This window comes from Heteronotia binoei, chromosome 2 (genome assembly GCF_032191835.1).
Source record: "Heteronotia binoei isolate CCM8104 ecotype False Entrance Well chromosome 2, APGP_CSIRO_Hbin_v1, whole genome shotgun sequence".
Taxonomy (NCBI): domain Eukaryota; kingdom Metazoa; phylum Chordata; class Lepidosauria; order Squamata; family Gekkonidae; genus Heteronotia; species Heteronotia binoei.
In genome coordinates, this window is record NC_083224.1 from 83,605,336 (window position 1) to 83,627,042 (window position 21,707).

At 41.6% G+C, this 21,707-nt stretch overlaps 1 protein-coding gene across 1 annotated transcript in view; it reads right to left on the reverse strand.

The window, feature by feature from the left end:
* Nucleotides 1-21,707, reverse strand: part of BLTP3A (bridge-like lipid transfer protein family member 3A) — a 145,397-nt gene that overhangs the window by 30,747 nt on the left and 92,943 nt on the right. The window contains exons 9-12 of the mRNA XM_060231451.1: nt 18,227-18,313; nt 17,645-17,815; nt 15,431-15,585; nt 1,697-1,838 (exon numbers count right to left, since the gene is read on the reverse strand). Of these exons, the coding sequence (XP_060087434.1) occupies nt 1,697-1,838; nt 15,431-15,585; nt 17,645-17,815; nt 18,227-18,313 (555 nt within the window). The remainder of the gene's footprint in view (nt 1-1,696; nt 1,839-15,430; nt 15,586-17,644; nt 17,816-18,226; nt 18,314-21,707) is intronic.

Genomic DNA, 21,707 nt, shown 5'->3' on the forward strand with positions numbered 1-21,707 from the left:
GCCACTCTCACTCCGACGACGCGATCCCGATGAGTGGGAATGTTGGGTCAGGTCGATCTCGTGCTCCGATGCTGACAAGCGCAACTGCTGCGAGGCACTGGCTCTCGACACCGAAGGGCTCCAACGCAGAGACACCAAGATCTTCCTAGGCAGAGCGGCCTGCATCGATGCCAAACGTCTTGAGAAGGGGAAGGAGTGCGGGACGATCTCTTCTCCCGCTTCTCTTTAGATTTCGCCTTCTACGATAAGGATGATCGGGTCTCCGAGTCATCCCGATGCTTCTTAGCCGGGGTGTCCACTGACCCTTCAGAGGGCTGTTTCGTGGAACGCCCTCGCTCGGCTGGCATATCGGCAATGCCTCGACTGATGTGACTGTAGGGGCCGCGGCTTCTCCCATCGGTACCGACGGGCCCGATGCCATCTTCAGAGGATGAAGTGCCGATTCACTAACACGGCCGACAGTTTCGCCGCACGATTTTTACGCATCTGCTTTGAGAAGCTCAAGCAGTGCAGACAAGAATCCACACGGTGTCCCTCGCCCAAACAGAGAAGACAGAGGGAATGACCGTCCGGGAGTGCAATCTTTTTTCCACAGGAACGGCACCTCTTAAAAAAACCCCAACGCCTTTCCATAGACGCCAGAAAAACCCCACACAGGAATAACACTGAGGGGGAAAAAACAGGGGGGAAACAGGGCCCCAAAGGGCAAAGTCCAACAACATTTTTTTTTAAAACACTATCTTATCAACTAAGTAACTAACTACACTAAGAAAAACAACAAATGGGCTATATACAGCTAACAGAAATAATCCAAAGATTACTTTACCGACCGGGGACACGAAAGGAGATCTTCTCAGCGCAGCGGTCAGAAAGGAACTGGTGGGATCCTTGCGCTGGCGCCGGCGAGCAATCGTACTGGGACACCTGCACATGCCTGCCGATGCCGAGCGCAAAAAAATCCTGGGCTTTTTAGGTACCGATTCGGGGATCGGCACAGGCGCTCTATCCCATGAGTGTGATGCACAGAGACCACGAAGAAGATGTGCAGCTGAGGAGTGGGAGTCAGAAAGGAGTAGAACTTCCCATACTTCCAGTTCCTGCCTCTATATTACTGTATTATGTAGGCTAGTTTGCATCCAAACAATTCTGCATTAAGCTCTACAGCATCCACACTGTAGCTAGAAAAACAAATTCCTCACAAAATGCAATTATGGTACCAAAACTTGTAGCATTACCCAAGAACAGAGGCTTGTATTCTTAAATTCATATTCAGCACAAAAAAGAAATGGATCCTGTATCTCTGAGATTGTTCTCGTCAAACATAAGAAAGTCATCTACTGTAACACATCCTGATTTTTCTTAAGAGTAGCCTTCTTAGTCTTCATTTCTCCTTCTCTCCTGGCAGTGTATTATTTACAGTTTTTTCTAGAGAACAGAAGTGACTTCAATGAACAAAAGGTGATATCACATTGTCCTCCACAGGAGAGCAAATGCAAGCAAGTTTCTCTGGCTTCTGGAGATCCAAGTATAGTGGGATACCCACTGCCCCTACACTTCTACCTGGAGGAAATTTCTAAGTCCAGGGAAAGAAACAAAAACAACAAGAGATAGATAGATAAGATAGATTAGAGAGAGAGAGAGAGAGAGAGAGCATTCATCAGAGAAACCCAGGCAGATGCAGGATGCTTACCCTTACCTGGAAAGTTTGGATTATCTGGGAAGTAGTATTCAGTGAACTCCATATGAATTGCTGAGATTTGATCAGGAAAACCCAATAATTTTCTCCTACATGAAAGCAGTGTTGAGGGTTTCTTACTATGCTGTCCAGCTGTGGAAACCTGAGGGAGATTTAGTTGCATTATGAACCCACAGCAAGAAACATGATGGTCTAGATAGCATCACGGTTTTCCATTTTTATTTTATGCTTTAAACAAGAACTGCAGAACAACATTCTTCATGCACTTAATAAGAACATAAGAGCCCTGCTGGATCAGACAAGTAGTCCATCAAGTCCAGCATTCTGTCTCACAGAGGCCAATCAGTTCCTATAAAGCAGGGGTGTCAAACATGCGGATCGGAGGCCAAATCAGGCGCCTGGATGGCTCCTATTAGGCCCCCGAGCAACTGGCTGTCATCTGCTTCCCTCTCCCTTGCTTCCTTCTGCATCACAGCTTGCTTTGCCAGGCTTGCTCAATTGCACAGGACATACAGAGCTAAATCGCTATTTTCTGCATTAGTTGAGGCTCCTCCCTTGGGGAGGAAGGGGGGAAGAATAGCTTGCTTTGCCAGGCTCTTTCAATCACACAGCAGAGCTACTGAGCCAAACCTCTCTCCCTTCTATTGGCTGAGGTTTCTTCCCTGCCTGGTCCCCTGGGAAAGAAAGGAAAGAACCAGAGCTTCTTTTCCACAAGAGGGACACAAAGAAAGCACCTTTAAAACCAATGAGTGCTAATGTTTTAAGCATGTTTTATTTTAAGCTTTTAAAAAATCTTTGTGTTTGTCTGTATCCTTTATAAAGTTTCTTCCTCTACTACCTGGCATTACATTTTACGATACACATGGCCCAGCCCGACAAAGTCTCAATTATGTCAGATCTGGCCCTCATAACAAATGAGTCTGACACCCCTCGAGGGCCAACAACAGGAGGACATAGAGGCTGAGGCCTTCCCTAGATGTTGCTTCCTGGCACTGGGATTCAGAGGCTGATTGCCTCTGAATGTAGAGGTTCTCTTTAGTCACCATGGCTAGTAGCCACTGATATACCTATCCTCCATGAACATATCTAACTCCATTTTAAAGTTGTTGATGCCTTGGCTATCGCTACATTCCCTGGCAATAACTTCCACATTTTAATAACACTCTGTGTTTTTAAAAAGTATTTCTTTTTGTCTGTGTGAAGAAATGCATTTTTTCTTTGAAGATCTGAACTGAGCAAAACCTTCACCCATGAGTTTTAAAAGTTTTTCTCTGGGCAAAAAACAGGTAGAGTTGGAAGGGACCTCCAAGGTCATCTTATCCAATCCCCTGCACAATGCAGGAAATTCACAAATACCTCTCCCCAATACACATACCCAGTGACACCTGCTCAATGCCCAGAAGTTGGCAAAAAACCCAAACCCTCCAAGATCCCTTGCTAAACTGGCCTGGAAAAAATTGCAGTCTGATCCCAAAGTTGCCATCAGCATTCCCCTGGGTGTGTCAGAAAGGGCCATGAGAACTAAGCACTGATGCAACCGTTCTTGCCCTCCTTCTCATGATCTGCCTAAGTTTACAGAATCAGCATTGCTGCCAGATGACCATCTAGCCTCTGTATAAAAACTCCAAAAGGGGGCGGGGCGTCGCTGAGCAATGGCGGACGCATCTCAGTGAAGCTCCTCAACCTTCCCGGCTAAACCTGGGCCTTACAGCTAACTCGCAGGCTTTGTGACAGATCCCAGATGGGAAAAACTTTTAAAACCAAAGTGAAGGCTAAAGAGGCAACGAAAATAAAAGGAAAAGCTACAGTAGACGCATCACCATCGGTAAGACACTTTTTCTCTCCCAACTCTTCACCGGAGCGGGAAAAAACTTCCCCCACAACAGACTCTAATATGGCCCCAGGGCAGAATTCGCCTAGCAGAGACCAACTGAATAATGAGGAAGCCCCAATTTGTAAAAAAGACTTGCTGCAGTTAAAGGAAGATATCCACATTTACTTTAAAGAAACTGTAGAAAGCTTATTGGCACCAGTTAACAAAAGAGTGGAAGAAATAGCGAATGATTTAGAGACGACAGCTAAAATAGCGGAACGTACAGCAGAAGCCTCATTAGCTCTACAATCTGATCTAAAACACCTGAAAGCCAAAGAATCTCTCTTAAACACTAGAATAATAGCCCTGGAAAATCGCTGGAGGGCATTTAATTTAAAATTCAGAGGGATCAAAGATGGAGCGGAAGAGAATGTGGATTTGGCATTGTTCATGTCTAAATGGCTGGCCAGGGTATTTACACAAGAAAGCAGCGCGGCCCCAGCTATTGCTAGAGCAATGCGCTTGGGACCCTTAGTGTCAGCAAGAAACGGAAGACCAAGGGATATTTTAGTACAATTTGTATATCCCAAAACAAGAGATAAAATCCTCCAAGAGGCTAGAAGGAAAGGAGCACTGAATTTTGATGGGCAAAAAGTGTTAGTCTTGCTTGATCTGCCAGCTGAGGCACTGGAGAAAAGGAAGAAACTGAAATTCTTTGCTACTAAGCTTTATAATGAAAATATAAGATTTAGATGGAGCCCAATATCTGACATTTTAGTGTATAAAGGGGGCACGTTATTCAAGGCTTCAGACATTGAAATGGGGAAATTGCTTCTGGACAATCTCAACATAAAACTGTCAAACAGAGAACAGGAGGATCTGCGCGCCTTTTTGCCAACGGTAGAAGATAATCAAGCCTCTGCAACAGTTTGAACTTATGCCCTATAGGAACTTCATTGGAACGACAAAGGAACGTACTTCGGAAGAATATGCAGAGTGACTAGAAAGACTATATATAAGACTCTCTAAAGAAATTGGCAACTACCCTCTGAACTGAGTATGAATATTTAGCAAGGACAAATTTATGGAGGACTTCCTGCAGTTTAAATTTATTATAGTGACTTTAATGGGATTTAGTTTTTTAAGAGGTTGATTGAAATACTTTTCTTTTTAAGTGTAATTTATAGATGACAAGCAATCTAGAAGACATAGTGATCACAGGATGAATTTTTTTTATAAGAGGGTGAATGAAATATTTTTCTTTTTAATTTTAATTTATAGATGACAGGTAAACCAGAAGACATATGGACTATTTCTGAAAGTGCACTTAAGATTAAGTCATGTGAGAGTTAATTTTGCTTAATGAATTTAAGGGTGGGGGGGAGGGTGGGTAAGGGAAAGAGGGAAACTTTGCTAAAATAATCTGCCACTTGAAACGAATATTGATTGTTGTATGAATCTTCTTGATGATAAATGAAATTTCCTTTTTTATTTTTAATATTAGGTGACAGGTAAACTGGAAGACAGTTTGATTTCCTTGTAGAATACTTGTTGAACTAAGCCATGCAAGAATTTACTTTGTTTAATAATTCATAGGGGGGAGAGGGAGTCTAAGGAAGCCTGGTTAAAACTGGTGTTAATGAATTATGTTTATGGTTTTTGGGAACACAATTTTGAATGTAGGGTTAAAAAGTATTTTAAAAGTATAGTCACTCTGCTCACTAATGGTTAGCTTTAATGTAATAATACACATATGTTAAGGTCTAATAGGTTGAAATAACTCTTGAATTGAAAGCCTTGAAGTTACTTTTGATATCATATTTAGAAGCTTGCTTTAAAATGTGTGAAAGGGAGGGAAGGAGCGGTTTGTTATATTCTTTACATTTACTGAAGTGTGTTTAGCCTCCCTTGCTTAATAGGAAGGTTTCTGGTTAGGGAGAGAGTTTGGTGACTCCCTATTGGTTGTACAGTGGTAAGAAGTTGGAACCTTAGCTCCTGTTGGAGCTCTAGTGTTAAGTGTTTTTAAGTGTCAGATCTGTTTGTTTTTTCTTGTTCTTGTCTTTTAATTTACTTTTCTAGTTGCATAACATCCAGTTAACAGATACTTTAACGTAGAAGAAAATCTCAGAGGTTAATACACTGTACGTTACTTTATTCTAGGTCTAAGAATCAGTTGAAGGGAAAAACAACGATGTCTCAGCAATACAAAATTATTACTTGGAATTGTAAAGGCCTCAATAATCACATCAAACGTAGACGAATTATTAATTTATTGTACAAGGAACGTGCTAATGTTGTCTTTCTACAGGAAACTCACCAAAAATCTAAACTTACGCAATTTATGAAGTCTTCCTGGTTCTCTCAAACCTTCCAAGCCAAAGGAACATCTAAGTCAAGGGGTGTGGCGATACTAATCTCAAAGAATACACCATTTCAATGCCAGCAAATCAAAGCAGATCCCTCTGGAAGATATCTGTTTGTGCAAGGTGAGCTAAATGGTACCCAGGTAACCTTAGCATCAATTTATGCACCTAATCTGGCCCAATTTGAGTTTATTAAAAACACATTAGAAGTGCTGAATGATTTCAAAAAGGGGGAAGTAATAATTGGAGGTGATTTTAATTTAATTTCAGATCCACTCTATGATAAAACTCACAAAAAAAGAAAACCCACTGGCTCGATGATGAAGCCAACCACTCTGCAAAAAGTCCTAGACCATAATAACCTGGTAGATGTGTGGCGCACACTAAACCCTGGCTCTAGAGAGTATACTTTTTACTCTTCGGTGAATGGCACTTATTCAAGGATTGATTTTATTTTAGTCTCAAAGTCTTATATGAATAAATTTTTAAATGCCTCAATTGGGTTGAGAAACATCTCTCACCATGCTTGGGTCTCTTGGGACTCAGATGACAAGGAGCCCCGTTGGTCATTAAATAAACTACTGCTAACTAATTCAACAGTTTCTGAAGAAATTGAAAAACAAATTAAGGACTACTTCTCATTCAATGCAACATGTGGAGTTTCCCAGGAGTATGTTTGGGATGCATTTAAAGCGGTTTTAAGGGGTAAACTGATTTCTATTGCATCCAAATGTAAAAAAGAAAGACAACAAACAATTCTGGACTTACAATCTAATATTTCCTTATTAGAGAAAAAGCACATAAAATATGGAGGCAAGAAGACGCTCAGAAAACTAGATCTGGAAAGGAAAAAATTAGAACTAATTGAAACTTCTACAATTCAAAAAGAACTACTATACTTAAAACAAAAATATATTACCAGAACCAGGTCACTTAAACTCTTGAAAAACAAAATTTCACAACAGAAATCAAACTCATTGATTCATGCTATTAAAACATCTGCTGGTCGGATTGTTTCCAAATCAAAAGACATCACCGAAACTTTCCTTCAGTTTTATAAAAAATTGTATACTACATCTAACCCCAATCCTAAAGAGATTGTGGATTATTTAAATTCTATTAGTTTTAATAAGTTATTGTCAAAGGACCATTCCTCTTTTTTAGACAAACCAATTAACTTAACAGAGGTGAGAGTGGCACTGGCAAAAATTAAAAACAACAAGGCGGTGGGAAGAGACGGCTTCCCAATAGAATTCTACAAGCATTTTAAAGACCAAATTGAAGAACATCTTCTTAACACTTGTAATAATGTAATGATGTACGGTAAATTACCTAACTCATGGAAAGAGGCGAGAGTTATTGTATTACACAAAGAAGGGAAAGATAAATTGAGTCCCTCTTCCTACCGCCCAATATCAATATTAAATCATGATTTTAAAATTTTCTCAACAATTTTGGCGGAAAGGTTGAATAAAATAATAGCAAACTACATTAGCAATGATCAATCTGGTTTTATACCAGGGCGATCTATATCTGATAATATACGCAGAACTCTCAACGTAATACACTACTGTAGGATATCCAAAATTCCCTCGCTGATTTTCTCCCTGGATGCCGAAAAAGCGTTTGACAAATTAGAAATCCCCTTTTTGAAATCTGTTTTAAGTTTTATGCAATTTGGTCCTAATTTTGTTCGCTCAATTAATGCTATTTATGACTCACCAAATGCACAGATTGATGTTAACCATTTTCGTTCGGATACTTTAATTCTAAGCAGAGGCACCCGTCAAGGTTGCCCACTGTCACCGATTTTATTTGCACTGTCTCTTGAACCACTAGCTCACGCCGTCAGGGAAAACCCAGAAATAGAGGGCATTTCGCTGAAAGGTAAGACACACAAGGTCAGCTTGTTTGCTGACGATACGTTATTCTACCTCAGCAACCCTTTGGTTTCTCTACAACATCTGAAGAAGGTTATTGATTTATTCAGCACACACTCAGGCTTTACAGTTAATTTCCTGAAATCAGAAATCTATCCTATGGTGGTAACTCCCTCTTTGAAACTAGATATTCTGAGGAATTTCAACTACAAATGGGTAGAAAAATCTTGGAGATATTTGGGGATTATTTTTCCAGTGAACCTTAAGGATTTATTTCAGGCAAATTACTTCCCAACTATTCTTTCAATTAAAAAGTCAATAGAGGAATGGTCAAAATGCAACTTTTCAATTTTAGAAAAAGTGGACCTTTTGAAGTCCTTTTTATTTCCTAAACTACTTTTTTTATTTCAAAATTTGCCTATTTCAATAGGCAAATTGGAGTTTAAGAAATGGCAAAAAAATTTTTTAGACTTTTTATGGAATTCCAAACAACATAGAGTTTCAATTTCTCTAATCTCTAGGCCGACAGAACTTGGTGGTCTGGGAGTTCCGCTCCTGGAAAAATATTATTTAGCATCCCAACTGAGATATATCCTTACATATGCGCTACCTGAGTGTGACACTCCTTGGCTTAGTATTGAGAAGACAGCTTTGGGAAACATCCTCTTACATGAGGGCATTTGGCTTGGAAGGTTTGACAGACCAAAACTAATATTGGACAACCCATTTTTGGAGCACACATTGAAAATTTGGGATCAATATAGAGAAACTCTAACTCCAGCAACATCACCGTTCTTGTCCTTTCTTGGACAGCCCTGGTTTCCACCTGGCAAAGCAATAAGTGAATTCAAAATTTGGAGAGATAAAAACATTTTTAGGCTGACTGACATTACAACTAATGGCAAAATAAGTGCAAAAATACAATTGGAGACAAAATTTAAAATGACAATACCGTGGATGCAATATTATCAATTATTTAATGCTTTGCACAAAGTAATCCCGTTTACCTGTGCAAATAGAACACTAAATTCTTTTGAGTCTCGATTAAAGGCTGGTTCCTCCTCGGTTAGAGGGGCAATCTCTTGCATTTACCGAGTGCTGAACGGAAGGGAGTGGAGCCGGGTTGCCTCACAGCAGAATCAGTGGCACAAGGACTGCTGGAAAAGTTTTTCAGAAGAGCAATGGAAAACCCTTTGGAAAAGCTCTCTATTTAAATCTAGATCTACGTACATTAAAATACAAAATTTTAAATTGTGGTCCCGGTGGTACATGACACCAGTGAGGCTGTTTCGTGGCAATCTGATCTCCACTCCAGGGTGTTGGAAAAAGTGTGGGGGAATGGGCACGGTGATGCACTGTTGGTGGGAGGGTCCACAAGTGCAGGCTTTTTGGAAATCAGTGATAAAAATTGCAGGAGAAATAATTGATTTTGACATTCCTTTCTTGCCAGAGTCTGTCCTCCTAAATATCTGGCATACCAAACCAAGCTCTAAAACAAAAATGGATCTTCTTTCAATTTTATTATTAGCAGCCAAAATCAATATAGCTCAATGTTGGAAATCAGATAAATGTCCAACTATTCGCCAATGGTACAATAAAATATGGGACTTGATGATTCAAGATAAATTGTCTACAAGCATATTAAGATACGAAAATCCAAGACCAGATGATAATTTTGTTGAGAAATGGTTTTTCTTTCTCTCTTATATCAATGAGAAATCCTTATTAAGCCTACCTACTCCAAAAAAGTATCTGGATTTCATCATATATTAACTATCTATGTTTATGATTTAGTTTGAGTCTTTACCTGCTATGTAAACTGTCTATGTAACGAATTACAGGTGTGTAAGCGATTGTAAAGAATTCCTTTATATATTATTTATATTATTTAATTTATATTTTGATGTATAATGATAATGCCTTGCTTATTTGTATACCAAAGATTTTGACTAGGCTGTGTGAAGTTATTTAAAATAATAAAAATTATTAGTTATAAAAAAAAAAAAACTCCAAAAAAGGAGAGTCCACCACCTCCTGAGAAAGCCTGTTTCACTGAGGAACCACTCTGTCAGCAAGTTCTTCTTAGTGTTTAGTCATAAACTTTTTATTCAATTTCAAACCACTGGTTCTGGTCTGACTTTCTGGGCCAACAGAATACAATTCCGCATCATCCTCTATATGACAGCCCTTCAAGTATTTGAAGATGCTGATCATATCACCTCTCAGTCATTCCTCTCCAGGCTAAATATACCCAGCTCCTTCAACCTTTCCTCATAGAACTCTCCAGACACCCCATCCATCTTTGTTGCCCTCCTCTGGACACATTCCAGCTTGTCTATCCTTCTTAAACTGTGGTGCCCCAAACTCAGCACAATACTCTAGGTGGGGTCTAACCAGAGCATAGTAAAGTATAGTGCATAATCTGGACACTATACTTCTGTTGATATAGCCCAAAATTGCACTTGCCTTTTTAGCTATCGCATCACACTGTTGACTCATTTTCAGTGTATGGTCCACTAAGACCCCTAAATCTTTTTTGCACATACTACTGCCAAGACAAGTCTCTCCCATCTTATAATGATGCATTGGATTCTTCCTACCTAAATGCACAATTTAACATTTATTTCCGTTAAAATTCATTTTATTTGTTTTAGCCCAGCTTTCCAGTTTGTTAAGATCATCCTGTATCCTGACTCTGTCTTCTACTGTATTTGCTACCCCTCCCAATTTAGTATAATTTACAAATGTAATAAATATTTCCTCTATTCCTTCATTCAAATCATTTATAAAGATGTTGAACAAAACAGGTCCCAGGACAAATCCCTGAGGCACTCAACTTGTTACTCCTCTCCAAGAGGATGAGGAACCATTCACAAGCACTCTTTGGGTACAATCTGCTAGCCAGTTGCAGATCCACCTAGCAGTAATAGGATCCAAACCACATTACCAACTTGTCAACAATAATAGTATCTGGAACCCTATCAAAAGCCTTACTGAAATCAAGATAAATGATTTCTACAGCATTCCCGACCCAGCAAGGTAGTAACTTTCTCAAAAAAGAAAGAGAGAGAGATATGGTTCGTCTGACATGACTTGTTCTTGAGAAACCTACGTTGGCTCTCAGTAATGACAGCTGTCCTTTCTAAATGCTCCAGGACTGACTGAATAATGATTTGTTCTAAAACTTTTCAAGGTATAGATGTCAAGCTGACAGGTCCTTCATCCTTCTTGAAGATGGAGACATTTACCCTCCTCCAATCTTCCAGCATCTCATCTTTCCTCCAAGAATTCTCAAAAATAATGGCCAGAGAGCCAGAAATTACACCCACTAGTACCCTTGGATGCAGTTCATCTGGCCGAGAACTTGGTTTCATTTGAAGAAACTAGGTGTTTACTGAACCTAGTTAGGAGAAGGAAGTCAATTCAATTGCTTTCCAGCTTCACTCCAGCTACTGTTTCAGCAATACTAATAGAGACAATAAGATAAGATAAGTTTATTTTTATATCCCGCCCTCCCCCGCCGATGGCGGGCTCAGGGCGGCTCACAGACACGGAACACCGTGATATAAATAAAATACAATTCAGTTACATAGTTAATTAGATGGATAAAACAGTGCTATAAAGTGCTGTAGATCACAATCATGCACAAGATGGCTGGATGGCTACAGATCCGTTTAACCAGGTTCTGTCCCAAAGGCAAGCTGAAACAGAGAGGTTTTGCAAGCCCTGCGGAACTGGTTCAGGTCCTGCAGGGCTCGCACCATCTCTGGAAGTTGATTCCACCATCGAGGGGCCATTGCTGAAAAGGCTTGCTCCCTGGTTGTCTTCAGTCTAGCCTCTCTTGGCCCAGGGATTTTTAAGAGGTTTTGGGAGCTAGATCTCAGTGCTCTCTGGGGAACATATGGGGAGAGGCGGTCCCTAAGGTAGGCAGGTCCTCGGCCATATAGGGCTTTAAAGGTAATAACCAGCACCTTATAGCGAACACGGTACACAACCGGCAGCCAGTGCAGGTCCCGCAGCCCAGGCTGCACGTGTTCCCACCGAGGTAGTCCCAGCAGCAGCCTGGCTGCCGCGTTCTGCACTACCTGAAGTTTCCGTGTTCGGCATAAGGGCAGCCCCATGTAGAGGGCATTGCAGTAGTCTAGTCTCAAGGTGACCGTCGCGTGGATCACAGTTGCTAGGTCGCTGCGTTCCAAGAAGGGAGCCAACTGCCTCGCCCTCTTGAGGTGGAAGAAGGCGGATCTAGCCGTGGCAGCTATCTGGGCCTCCATTGATAAAGAGGATTCCAGTAGCACTCCCAGGCTCTTGACCCTGCGCACTGGGATGGTCCGGTTCTTTTTCTGCTCTCCCAGCAGTATTAAGTACTAGAAAGACTTCAGGAAGAAACTATTGGAGACTAAAGGAAAAGCTTCTTTGACCCAGCCTGACCTGGTCAGTAGGAAAAGAAAGAGAAATGATAAATCCCCTGGGAGCAAATAAGTTTTTTTGTGCTGATTCCATCAAAGCAGACAGGACTATAACTGATGTCTGGGGGAGGCAGCCATTGCACCCCTGAGAGAGGCTTGAAGGTTATATAACCCCTGTAAGACCTCCATAACATTCTATGCTAAGGAGCCTGCCTTATATTTAACATCAATTATGGCATTTATAGAGAGAGGGACAGAGGAATTGTGTTTTACTTCTTTCTTTTGAATCCCTTGCTCAATCTGGAACTGTGCTAAAAGCATACTTGTGAACTTTCTTTTTTAATAAATGCTTTATAATTTTTGATGCTGGTAGTGGTTCTTTGTGACACACAGAAATCTACCATCTTAGACATGCTATTTTAAAAGGAGCACCAGGAGGAAGAGATGGGCAGTCAATTGGCAAATCAAGGCAGTCAGTTAGCACCACCTGCACATGCAACTGCTGGCATGAGCTTGGGTCAGTCATAACTCTGTCAGAACTGTTCTCTCAAGAGCAGTTTCTGTCAGAGCTCTCTCAGCCCCACCTACCTCACAGAGTGTCTGCTGTGGGGAGGGAAAGGGAAAGTAGATTGCAAATTGCTCTGAGACTCCAAGTGAAGGGCAGGGTATAAATCCAATCTCTTCTTCAAGTGGGTACTCTTCCAGTTAATGCACTAGGCAGTAAGTTGTCCCCAGAGTAACCAGGTGCTGAGTAGCAGGAAACAAAGAGGCACAGCCTCATAAATTGGAAGGAAAGCTGGGGGTCCTGACCCTCCCCACAGGCAATTCCTACAAACATCAGACCTTGACCAGAGAGAGAAAGAGGGACAGAGAGAGAGAGAGAGAGAGAAGCCCCTCTGGGTGTTGGAAAAATCTTGATCAGAGTGGAAAACATGGTTGCACTTACCATAACTGTTGTTCATTGATGTCTTTTGTGCAGACACACATTGGGACTGCATCTGTGCAGGCCTGCAACAGAACGTTATTGGAGGTGATCGTGCATGTGTAGGTTTTCCTGCCAAAATGATCAACCTCCTACAGATCACCCATTCCCTCCTTTCCCACCAAGCCACCATCTGGCTGCTGTGAGTGGGCAAAGAGAGCAAGTGGGATTGAGCTGGTGGCGGTAGCAGCAGCGGCTGTTGCTCCTGCTGTCACATGGCTCACCTCCAGCACCAGACGCCAGAGAGAGGTTGGACCAGCCCTCCCACCAGACCCCTTCCACTCTCCCCCAGCCCACCCGCCTGCTATACCACTGCACGCCCAGGGCCTGCAGGCGCCTGTTGGGGACCCAGGGAGAAGAGTATCCGCTGGCTTTTGCTGCCTCCTCCACCTTCTTTCCCACCCATCTTCTCATTCTTTGCCTCCTCTCCAGCAACAGAGAGAGAGAGCGAGGGGGGGGGGGGGAGAGAGAGAGTGCAAGAGAGAGAGAGCTGGGGTTGGGTGGCTGGCCGCTGGAAGAAGCAGTCAAGCCCCACAGCCCCCTCACCCAAAATTTTAGCCTCTGAGCCCCCCCCCCCATAATTTCTGGCTATGGGGCTGTGGGGAGGGCAGCGTTTCTGAGCCATGAACAGTGGTAAAGTACAATGGCAGAAGCCATAGACCTGGTAGGTATCTCTGCTGAAAGTCTGCCTGTATTTATTTGTTGCTTTGACAACTTTATGGCCTCAGTTTGGATGAGTACTGAGGGCAGTTTCAGCATCTGATGTGGTTGTGGCATTGTAGCCGGTACTGATGAAGTTGACTGAGGGCTAGCACTCAGCTTTTCAGGAAGAGAAGACAGCGCCTTTTCCCAGAGTGCAGCTTTGAGTTGGGAAACTCAATCAGCTCATGCCTTGGGTATAAATTTTTGACAAATCTGGCAGGACATATCATTATGCCCCAGACACAGAAGGCAGTGATCATGCTTGTCAGTTCAAGTCATTTTAAGACTGCATTGAGAGCATTTTTAAAATAGGACTTTCATGGCCATGGTGGCTGAATGATCACTAAGACTTCAAGAAATAGCAATTTTAATAGGTTTTTTTAATAGTTGTGACAAAAATTCATGGCGAAGGCAAGAGAGTGACTGAATCACATGGCACTGAAAAAGAAACTGAGACATGGGGGCGATCTATAGGGGGTAGATCGCCATTTCAGTGGGAAAACCTACACATGCACAATCACCTCCAGAGTGGACTGTTGCAGTTCTAGAAAAATTTAGGCTTGAGAATAACATTCTGTAGCAGACCTGTGCATGCCCAGTCCCAATGTGGGACTGCACATGACAGATGATGAACAGGACCTACAGGTCAGAGCAGGACTATTCCACCACAGTCTGCCCTGAATCTACTGATCACTATAGAATCTGAAAAACTTATATGCTCTGAAACAGAATAACACTTTGCCATGAAACATCTGATTTTAAAAAAAACTACTATCGATCAGCAAGGAATGTTCTCTTAAACCTGAGTAACTAAGCAAAAACAATATAAAATATAACAAAGGCTGCAGTGTAGAATGAAATGTTGAGCCTACTTTGAGCCTCAGAACATTTATGATCAGCGCAGCTAAGATCAAATGCCTTGGCCACTTGTACTTTAAAATTCAGAAATAAGTGCATCTGTGTTTACATCTACTCCTTAGTTCATAAGGCAGAAATAATAAGAAAGGGATAATGTGCAGTGAGTACCCAGTGAACATAACCTGCAGAGTTTTTCTTCTCACTTGTGGACTAGATCTCTCAAATGTCTTCAAACATTGGGTTGCATCCAGTAATACAAGGACACAAATGTCATTAATCTTTTTTAATGTTTGTTCTCCTCCTTTTCTGACCCCAGGAAAGCTGATTCCCAGGGTGGTGGGACACATGCAGACTAATAGTCAAGGGGGGGAGGTCACTGAGGAGAAAGAAGGTCAAATCATCTACTCCCTTCTGTCAATACTGCACCACTGAAGGAAGAGAAAGGAACATAATGTTGACCCTTTTCCCCTCAGCAGTGCAGCTCCCAATTCAAGAGGTCATTCATCTAGGAAGGTCCCACAATGCCATAAATCAACTTTCCTGGGGTTGGATGAGTCTGCTGGAGGAAGGGAAGCACAGGAATGTCCCGTGGCAGTCAGTGACTTCTGCTGATGTACTGCTGGATTCCACCCAGTATTACTGGATGTAACGCTTCTTAACAAGGCAAAGCAGTGGAAACATTATTTAGACATGTTACATTCACCTCCACCTATGACTTTTAAAAACTTACCTGATGAATATCCAAATCATCTACTCGGACAACTACACAACTGGATCGGAGTCTATTCCATGAAGGCCATTGGAACTCAGATACATGAGGAGGCAATACTCTCACTGGAGTTACACCCTTCTCAGGAGAGCCTTTTTGGGAACTAGGAGTAGTATCTTAAAGATATTTTAAACACAATCAGAATATAGAATTCCATCAAACAGTCATTATACATTAAAACATGTCTAGTTATCATGCTCTCTTTTTCTGTTGTGATACAAGACACTAACTCCAAAGAAGAAGACATTAGTGGAAGATGTGTAATACATTTTCAAGTGGGGGGGAGAGCAAGTGAACGTTGTCATTTTAGATATAGCTAATTCAGTTTTCATGCAAACCATGACCTCAACTCTGGAAAAATTAGCACTGTTTTTGACATGGCTTACAAGAAGTGATTATTCATGGTCACCACTAACTCCTGTACAGCCAGAGTACTTAGAGGAGAAGCAGGGTCTTTCTTTCACCTTGCAGTGCCTCCAGAAAGGTAAAGGAGCATTATCTTTCCCCCCTTTCCAACACATTTATAGGGGCTACAGAAATGCTTAATGTCAAAAAGCTCTAAATTCATATTAGGTGATATAAAGCAAATCATACTAGACATTTCAGAATGTTTCACAAAAGAATGCTTATTCACATAAATCATATGGTCGGGGGCCTGCCTATCTACGGGACCGCCTTTCTCCAAATGTTCCCCAGACAGCACTGCATTCAGGGACACAAAACCTACTGTCCATCCCCGGATCAAAGGAGGCCACACGGGCTAGGGCCTTCTCGGTGGTAGCTCCAGAAATGTGGAATGCCCTCCTGGAGGCCATAAAGGCCCTGCGGGATCTCTCTCAATTCTCTCTCAAAACAGAATTATTCCGACAGGCCTTCATCATCTAACTGGGAGAGGACTGCCACCCTACACTGCTAAGAAGCTATGATCATTATAGGATCACTATCAGAAATGAAAGATCCCGCCTATATCGTAGTTGTACAGCACCATAAAATGTTTTAAAATGTTTTAAATGCATTTTATTGGTTTCAAATTGTAATTATATATTTGAACTGACAGTTAGCTGCCCTGAGTCCACTTACGGAGAGGGCAGGATAGAAATCAAAAGTAACAAAAAAATAAATAACCCTCAGTGAGGAATTATTAAAGCTGTAACACCGCTGCCCCATCTTGCTTGCTGTGCCTGCTGACCTGGCCTTGTTTCACCCTTTGCAACCTGAGGATATGTTTCTCTTACACATTAAGGAAGTGAGTTGCTGGTATAAGTGCCTGCTAGAAGTGGGTTCAGCTAAAACTCAGGTTGGCTCTCCTGCTTGCAGGTCTCAATTCAGTGCTCTGGACAAAGTAGCAGCAACAGCAATGTAATTTCCTGTGTTCAGGTGCGACAGGTACTCTTACAAATCCTGACCAGATTTGGTAACATGATGTGATAGGCAGTTTAATACAAATTAACTTTCACTGCAAAGATGAGGGAGGGGGGTGGGAAAGCAGGCAGATCAGCAAAAACACCATCTACCATACCACAGTACCTCTGTAACTTTTCCATGTCTTTCATGTAACTTGTACTGTCTCTATTAATAGACAGGCCCACTGCAAAGTGAATCACTGACCCCTTCCCCTTATTTCCCTTTGATGGTCAACAAAGAGGTAATGACTGTTGCCACGATAACCCAGTGAGTGAAGGCCAGGTTACTAGTACTGGAGGGATGCTCTCCTTTTCTGCCAGTCTGCTGATGCACAAAGTAAACAACTGCAAAATATGTGCAATTTCGCAGATGCTAGAACCAGCACTAGCTTCTGAGACAAATTCTAGGATATGGTTTTAACCAGCCCAAATTTAGAGTACCAGAAACATCTCCACCTGCAGCCGGGGGGGGGGGGGGGAGAGGAATCTACTTTCCATAGCACAGACTCTGTAGTGCACAAATATAAATGTTGAAGCCTTTTCAGAACAAATGCCATGCTTCATCATGGATAGCATTTATAGTGCTACCTTTATTTTATTGTACTCCGTCACTAACTCAGACAGCTTCAAAACCATACCTAAGTAATTCTGGCTTAACATAACACAGAGATTTAAAAAACTATATGCAACAGGACTTTTCAAACAGAGGGCCTTACTATGCTCCTTCAGATTACTGAATTCCTGTGTATGGAATGTGAGTCTTATGTGTTACCTGGTCTCTTTTTGAAGGAAGACTCTCCACCTGCAGTTCTAGAGAATGAAGAGCTTATTTCGTCAACATTTTTTCCCATCTTGCTTTGGAATTCATTCACTAGCTTTTTTGCCCATTGGTCTCGGATCTCCATGGCATCACAATATTTCACCCAGTGCTTGCAGCTGTCACCTGCATCAAACAGAAGCTTTACAATGACAGTATTCTTCCCTCTATCAGCTTCACTTGAGAAGTCACATTTGAGAATGTTCCATTGGAGCCACTTTTCCCAAGCAGGCATAAGAGATAATTTTCCTTATATCGGAATCTTTTGTCACTATTGTCTGCCACTATATTTCCAAATTAGGAAGTTTGTTGGCATTCAGTATTTGCTTTTCAGTACCACCTAGTTCATACCCAAACTTATCTTGCCATTTGGGTTTCAAACCAGAAATGTTTTCAAAGCTATTGCCACATCCCTGCCCATTACTACATCTTAGGGTATTTCGAAGCTGTCATTATTTATTCACAAGAAATTTATCCTGGTTACTAATTTTTTTTTGTTCTGTATTGGGAATAAATAGATCAATTAAATATTCTTACCAGCCCAATGGAAAGGATAATAGTCAAAAGTCATTCTCCTAAAGGTTAGCTGCATTGCACCTCCCGTTACTCCATGTCTGGAAGTGCCTGGTAAAATGGAACAATTAATGTCAAAACTCGGAGCAACACATATTCAATCTTACATGAGAAAAATTTGAAATTATACTAGTTGACATTCTTCTTTGAGAGGTATCAGCATAGGATTTTAATAATGGCAGTGTATGACACTTATTCACCGTACTGCAAGTACTCCTTTGGAGTAGACAAGCTTATGATCAATAGTAATCCTATCCTCCTTTTAACAATAGAATACTGCCAAGTCCTGCAATCCAGCCTAGACTCCATTAAGGCTTCTTAAATTAGTTTTGGGAATATGCCAGAAATGTCTGTCAGTTGCAACATAGAAGGGAAACTGAAACTATTTCTGTAACATTGATGGTTTCCTTTTCTGTTTGAAATAGGAAATTCAGAGTGACTAACGATACATCAATGCAATGCCGTGATGTCCAATTCAAGAAGGCATTGTGGTGGGAGTGTTAAGTCTGAGCTCCTGCTGTTAGAACTTATTAGGCATGATTTTTAGAGCTTTTTAGAGCTTTTAGCAATTCCTGGCTATATTTCTCATATTTTACCAACGACAATAACTTAATTCTGAATAATTGTACCTAACTGCTGGAGAACTCAGGAGACCCGGAACATTGTTTAGTGCCCCAGAGAAACAATGCCCATGAAATGCAAGGAAATCACCTACTGCCTGTTTGCCAACTTTGGGAACCAACTCATGGCAGAGACTGAAGTCTGTGCAGGGTGGCTGGTGGAGAGCCAGTTTGGTGTAGTGGTTAAGTGTTCAGACTCTTATCTGGGAGAACCGGGTTTGATTCCCCACTCCTCCACTTGCACCTGCTAGCATGGCCTTGAGTCAGCCATAGCTCTGGCAGAGGTTGTCCTTGAAAGGGCAGCTGCTGTGAGAGCCCTCTCCAGCCCCACCCACCTCACAGGGTGTTTGTTGTGGGGGAGGAAAGTAAAGGAGATAGTGAGCCACTCTGAGACTCTTCGGAGTGGAGGGCGGGATATAAATCCAATATCTTCTTCATCTTATCTTCTAGTGGAACAATTCTAGCTTCAGGCTTCTTGGGCAGATCTCGCATTTTGGAGGACTCATGGAAGACATCTTGGGAGGCCTTGGAGTACCTTGGAAGGCCTCTGAAGCCCTTGGGAGGCCTCAAGTACCTCTGAAGGTCTCTTGGAAGGCTGTGGAATATCTTGGGAGGGCTCACAGCACCCCAGAAGGCCTGAAGCCCATGTAACATCTTGGAAATATATTAATTTATTTTTTTTACAAAAAACCCCCTTAAATCATTATTTTGATTGAGACCAAAAGGTTCTGAGGCATTAAACCTAAAGATGAGTTGAGCTTCCTGATTAATTAACTGTTTAACTATGTCTGTTCTTTTATAAGGGTGTGTATGGAATTTGCATAGAACTGTGCATCTGAGGTCCTCAGGAGAGTGTTTAAAAGACAAGAAATATTTTCTAGCACTTACCACTCAGCTTTGTGCTCCCAGATATGTATTCCATAAATGTGATCAGATGAGGAAATGTATACATAGAGAACACTATATGTACTTTTGTGCTCCTCTCCTTTAATAGTATTACTATTACTGTTTAATAGTATTACTATGACTGTTGTTTGTCACATTCACCAGTAACATGGATCGATATTATGTATGGTGATTTGGTGACCTATATATAATGTGTATTGTTTTTGTTTGACTGACACAGTGTAACAATCATATGCCCAGTTTGATACATTATTTGCTGCCATTGACTTTGTTTAAGAAGGTTTTCCGTTTTCAGCATGCATCTCTGAGAATGTACTCTGTAATTACAGTCTCAACCTATTTTAATTCTACTCCTGCTGTCTCTAGTAAGAACATTATGTCCAGTTGAAGTCGACTAGAACATACATTGTGACTGTGATAGGCAACTGCATTCCATTATTAATTTAGTTTTCCTCATTCAGATATTTTGTAAGCATGATATTATATTTTCATGCTTTTCATGGTTAGAGATTAGTTTGTTTTCTATAAGTACTGTATACTATGTATATGCAGATTCAAGCTCTGAGGAGATCTATTAGCTTTTGAAAAAGAGTTCTATTCAAAACAGGTGTGTTATATTGATTGCTTGTCCAGTTGATGGTGATTGCATTAGGAGGTCTCCTTGGTAGCCTCACATGAAATTTCTCTGGAGACATTCTTTTTCCTGTGGACTTTTGAATTAGCTATATTAGTGGGCATCCACAATAGCTCTCAAGGACAGCAGAGATAAGTCCCTGGTGTGCCTTGGTCTGCCTTTCTACTAACCCCAAGAACCTCTGTCTTGTCACAATCAAGTTTCAGCTTGTTCATTCTCATCCAGTCCATTACTGACTCGAAGCACCAGTTCAGAATATTAATAGCATTCTCAGAAATTGATGGAAAAGAAAAGTCAAGCTGGGTATCATCTGCATATTGATAACACCACAGCCCATACCTCCTGATGATCTCTCCTGGTGGCTTCATATAGGTATTAAATATCATGGGGGATAAAACAGAACCCTGTGTAACTTCACAGGCCAATGGCCATAGGAGAGCACAAGAATCCCACAACAATCTTCTATGACCAACTCACCAGGTCATATTTAGTACTGCAGGCCAATGAGAGATTCAGCATAATGAGCAGGGTCACATCCCCCTCGTCTAGTTCTCAATAGAGGTCATCAACCAAGGTGACCAAAGGAGTCTCTGTTCCAAATCCTAGCCTGAAGCCAGACTGAAATGGCTCCAGAAAAATCAGTCTCTTCCCAAAATACCTAGAGCTGAGAAACCTGCCCTAACACTTTCCCCCAAAATGGAAGATTGCAGACAAGAAAGAATTTCTCCAACATAGTAGGTTTAGGGAGGGCTGTTCAGAACAGGTGCAATTACTGCCTCCTTGAGCCCACTTTAATGAGTGTTGCAAGCCACATTGGGGAGTCAGGTCAAGCAGTGGGATATAAATAAAGACCAGATGATGAGTGAGTTCCTCATGGTCACTATGCAGTCATATTTAAGTGACTAATTTCCACTTAAGTGCCAGCCACACTTTCAAGGAAGCATTTATCACTCCCCTTACCTACTCATCCAGTCCCCCTCTGGCAGCTTTTATCAGCCAAGAAAGGCAAAAGGTCAAGAACACAGGTGGCAAAAGGTCAAGAACACAGGTGGTAGGTCTCACCTGGCCAGTGATCTTGTCCACATCCTTAGGCTCCACAAACTATAAAGTATCCACGAAAATCAGATAAACAGATGATAAAGATACATTATTTGAATATGCATCCATGCTGGCATCTAACCCAGAGCAAATCTGGACACTGTTTGTCTGGGCAAAATTGGTAACTGCATTTGCCAATGTTCCTCTGCAAGCATGCACTGACTTCAGCCAGTATCATAATGCCCCT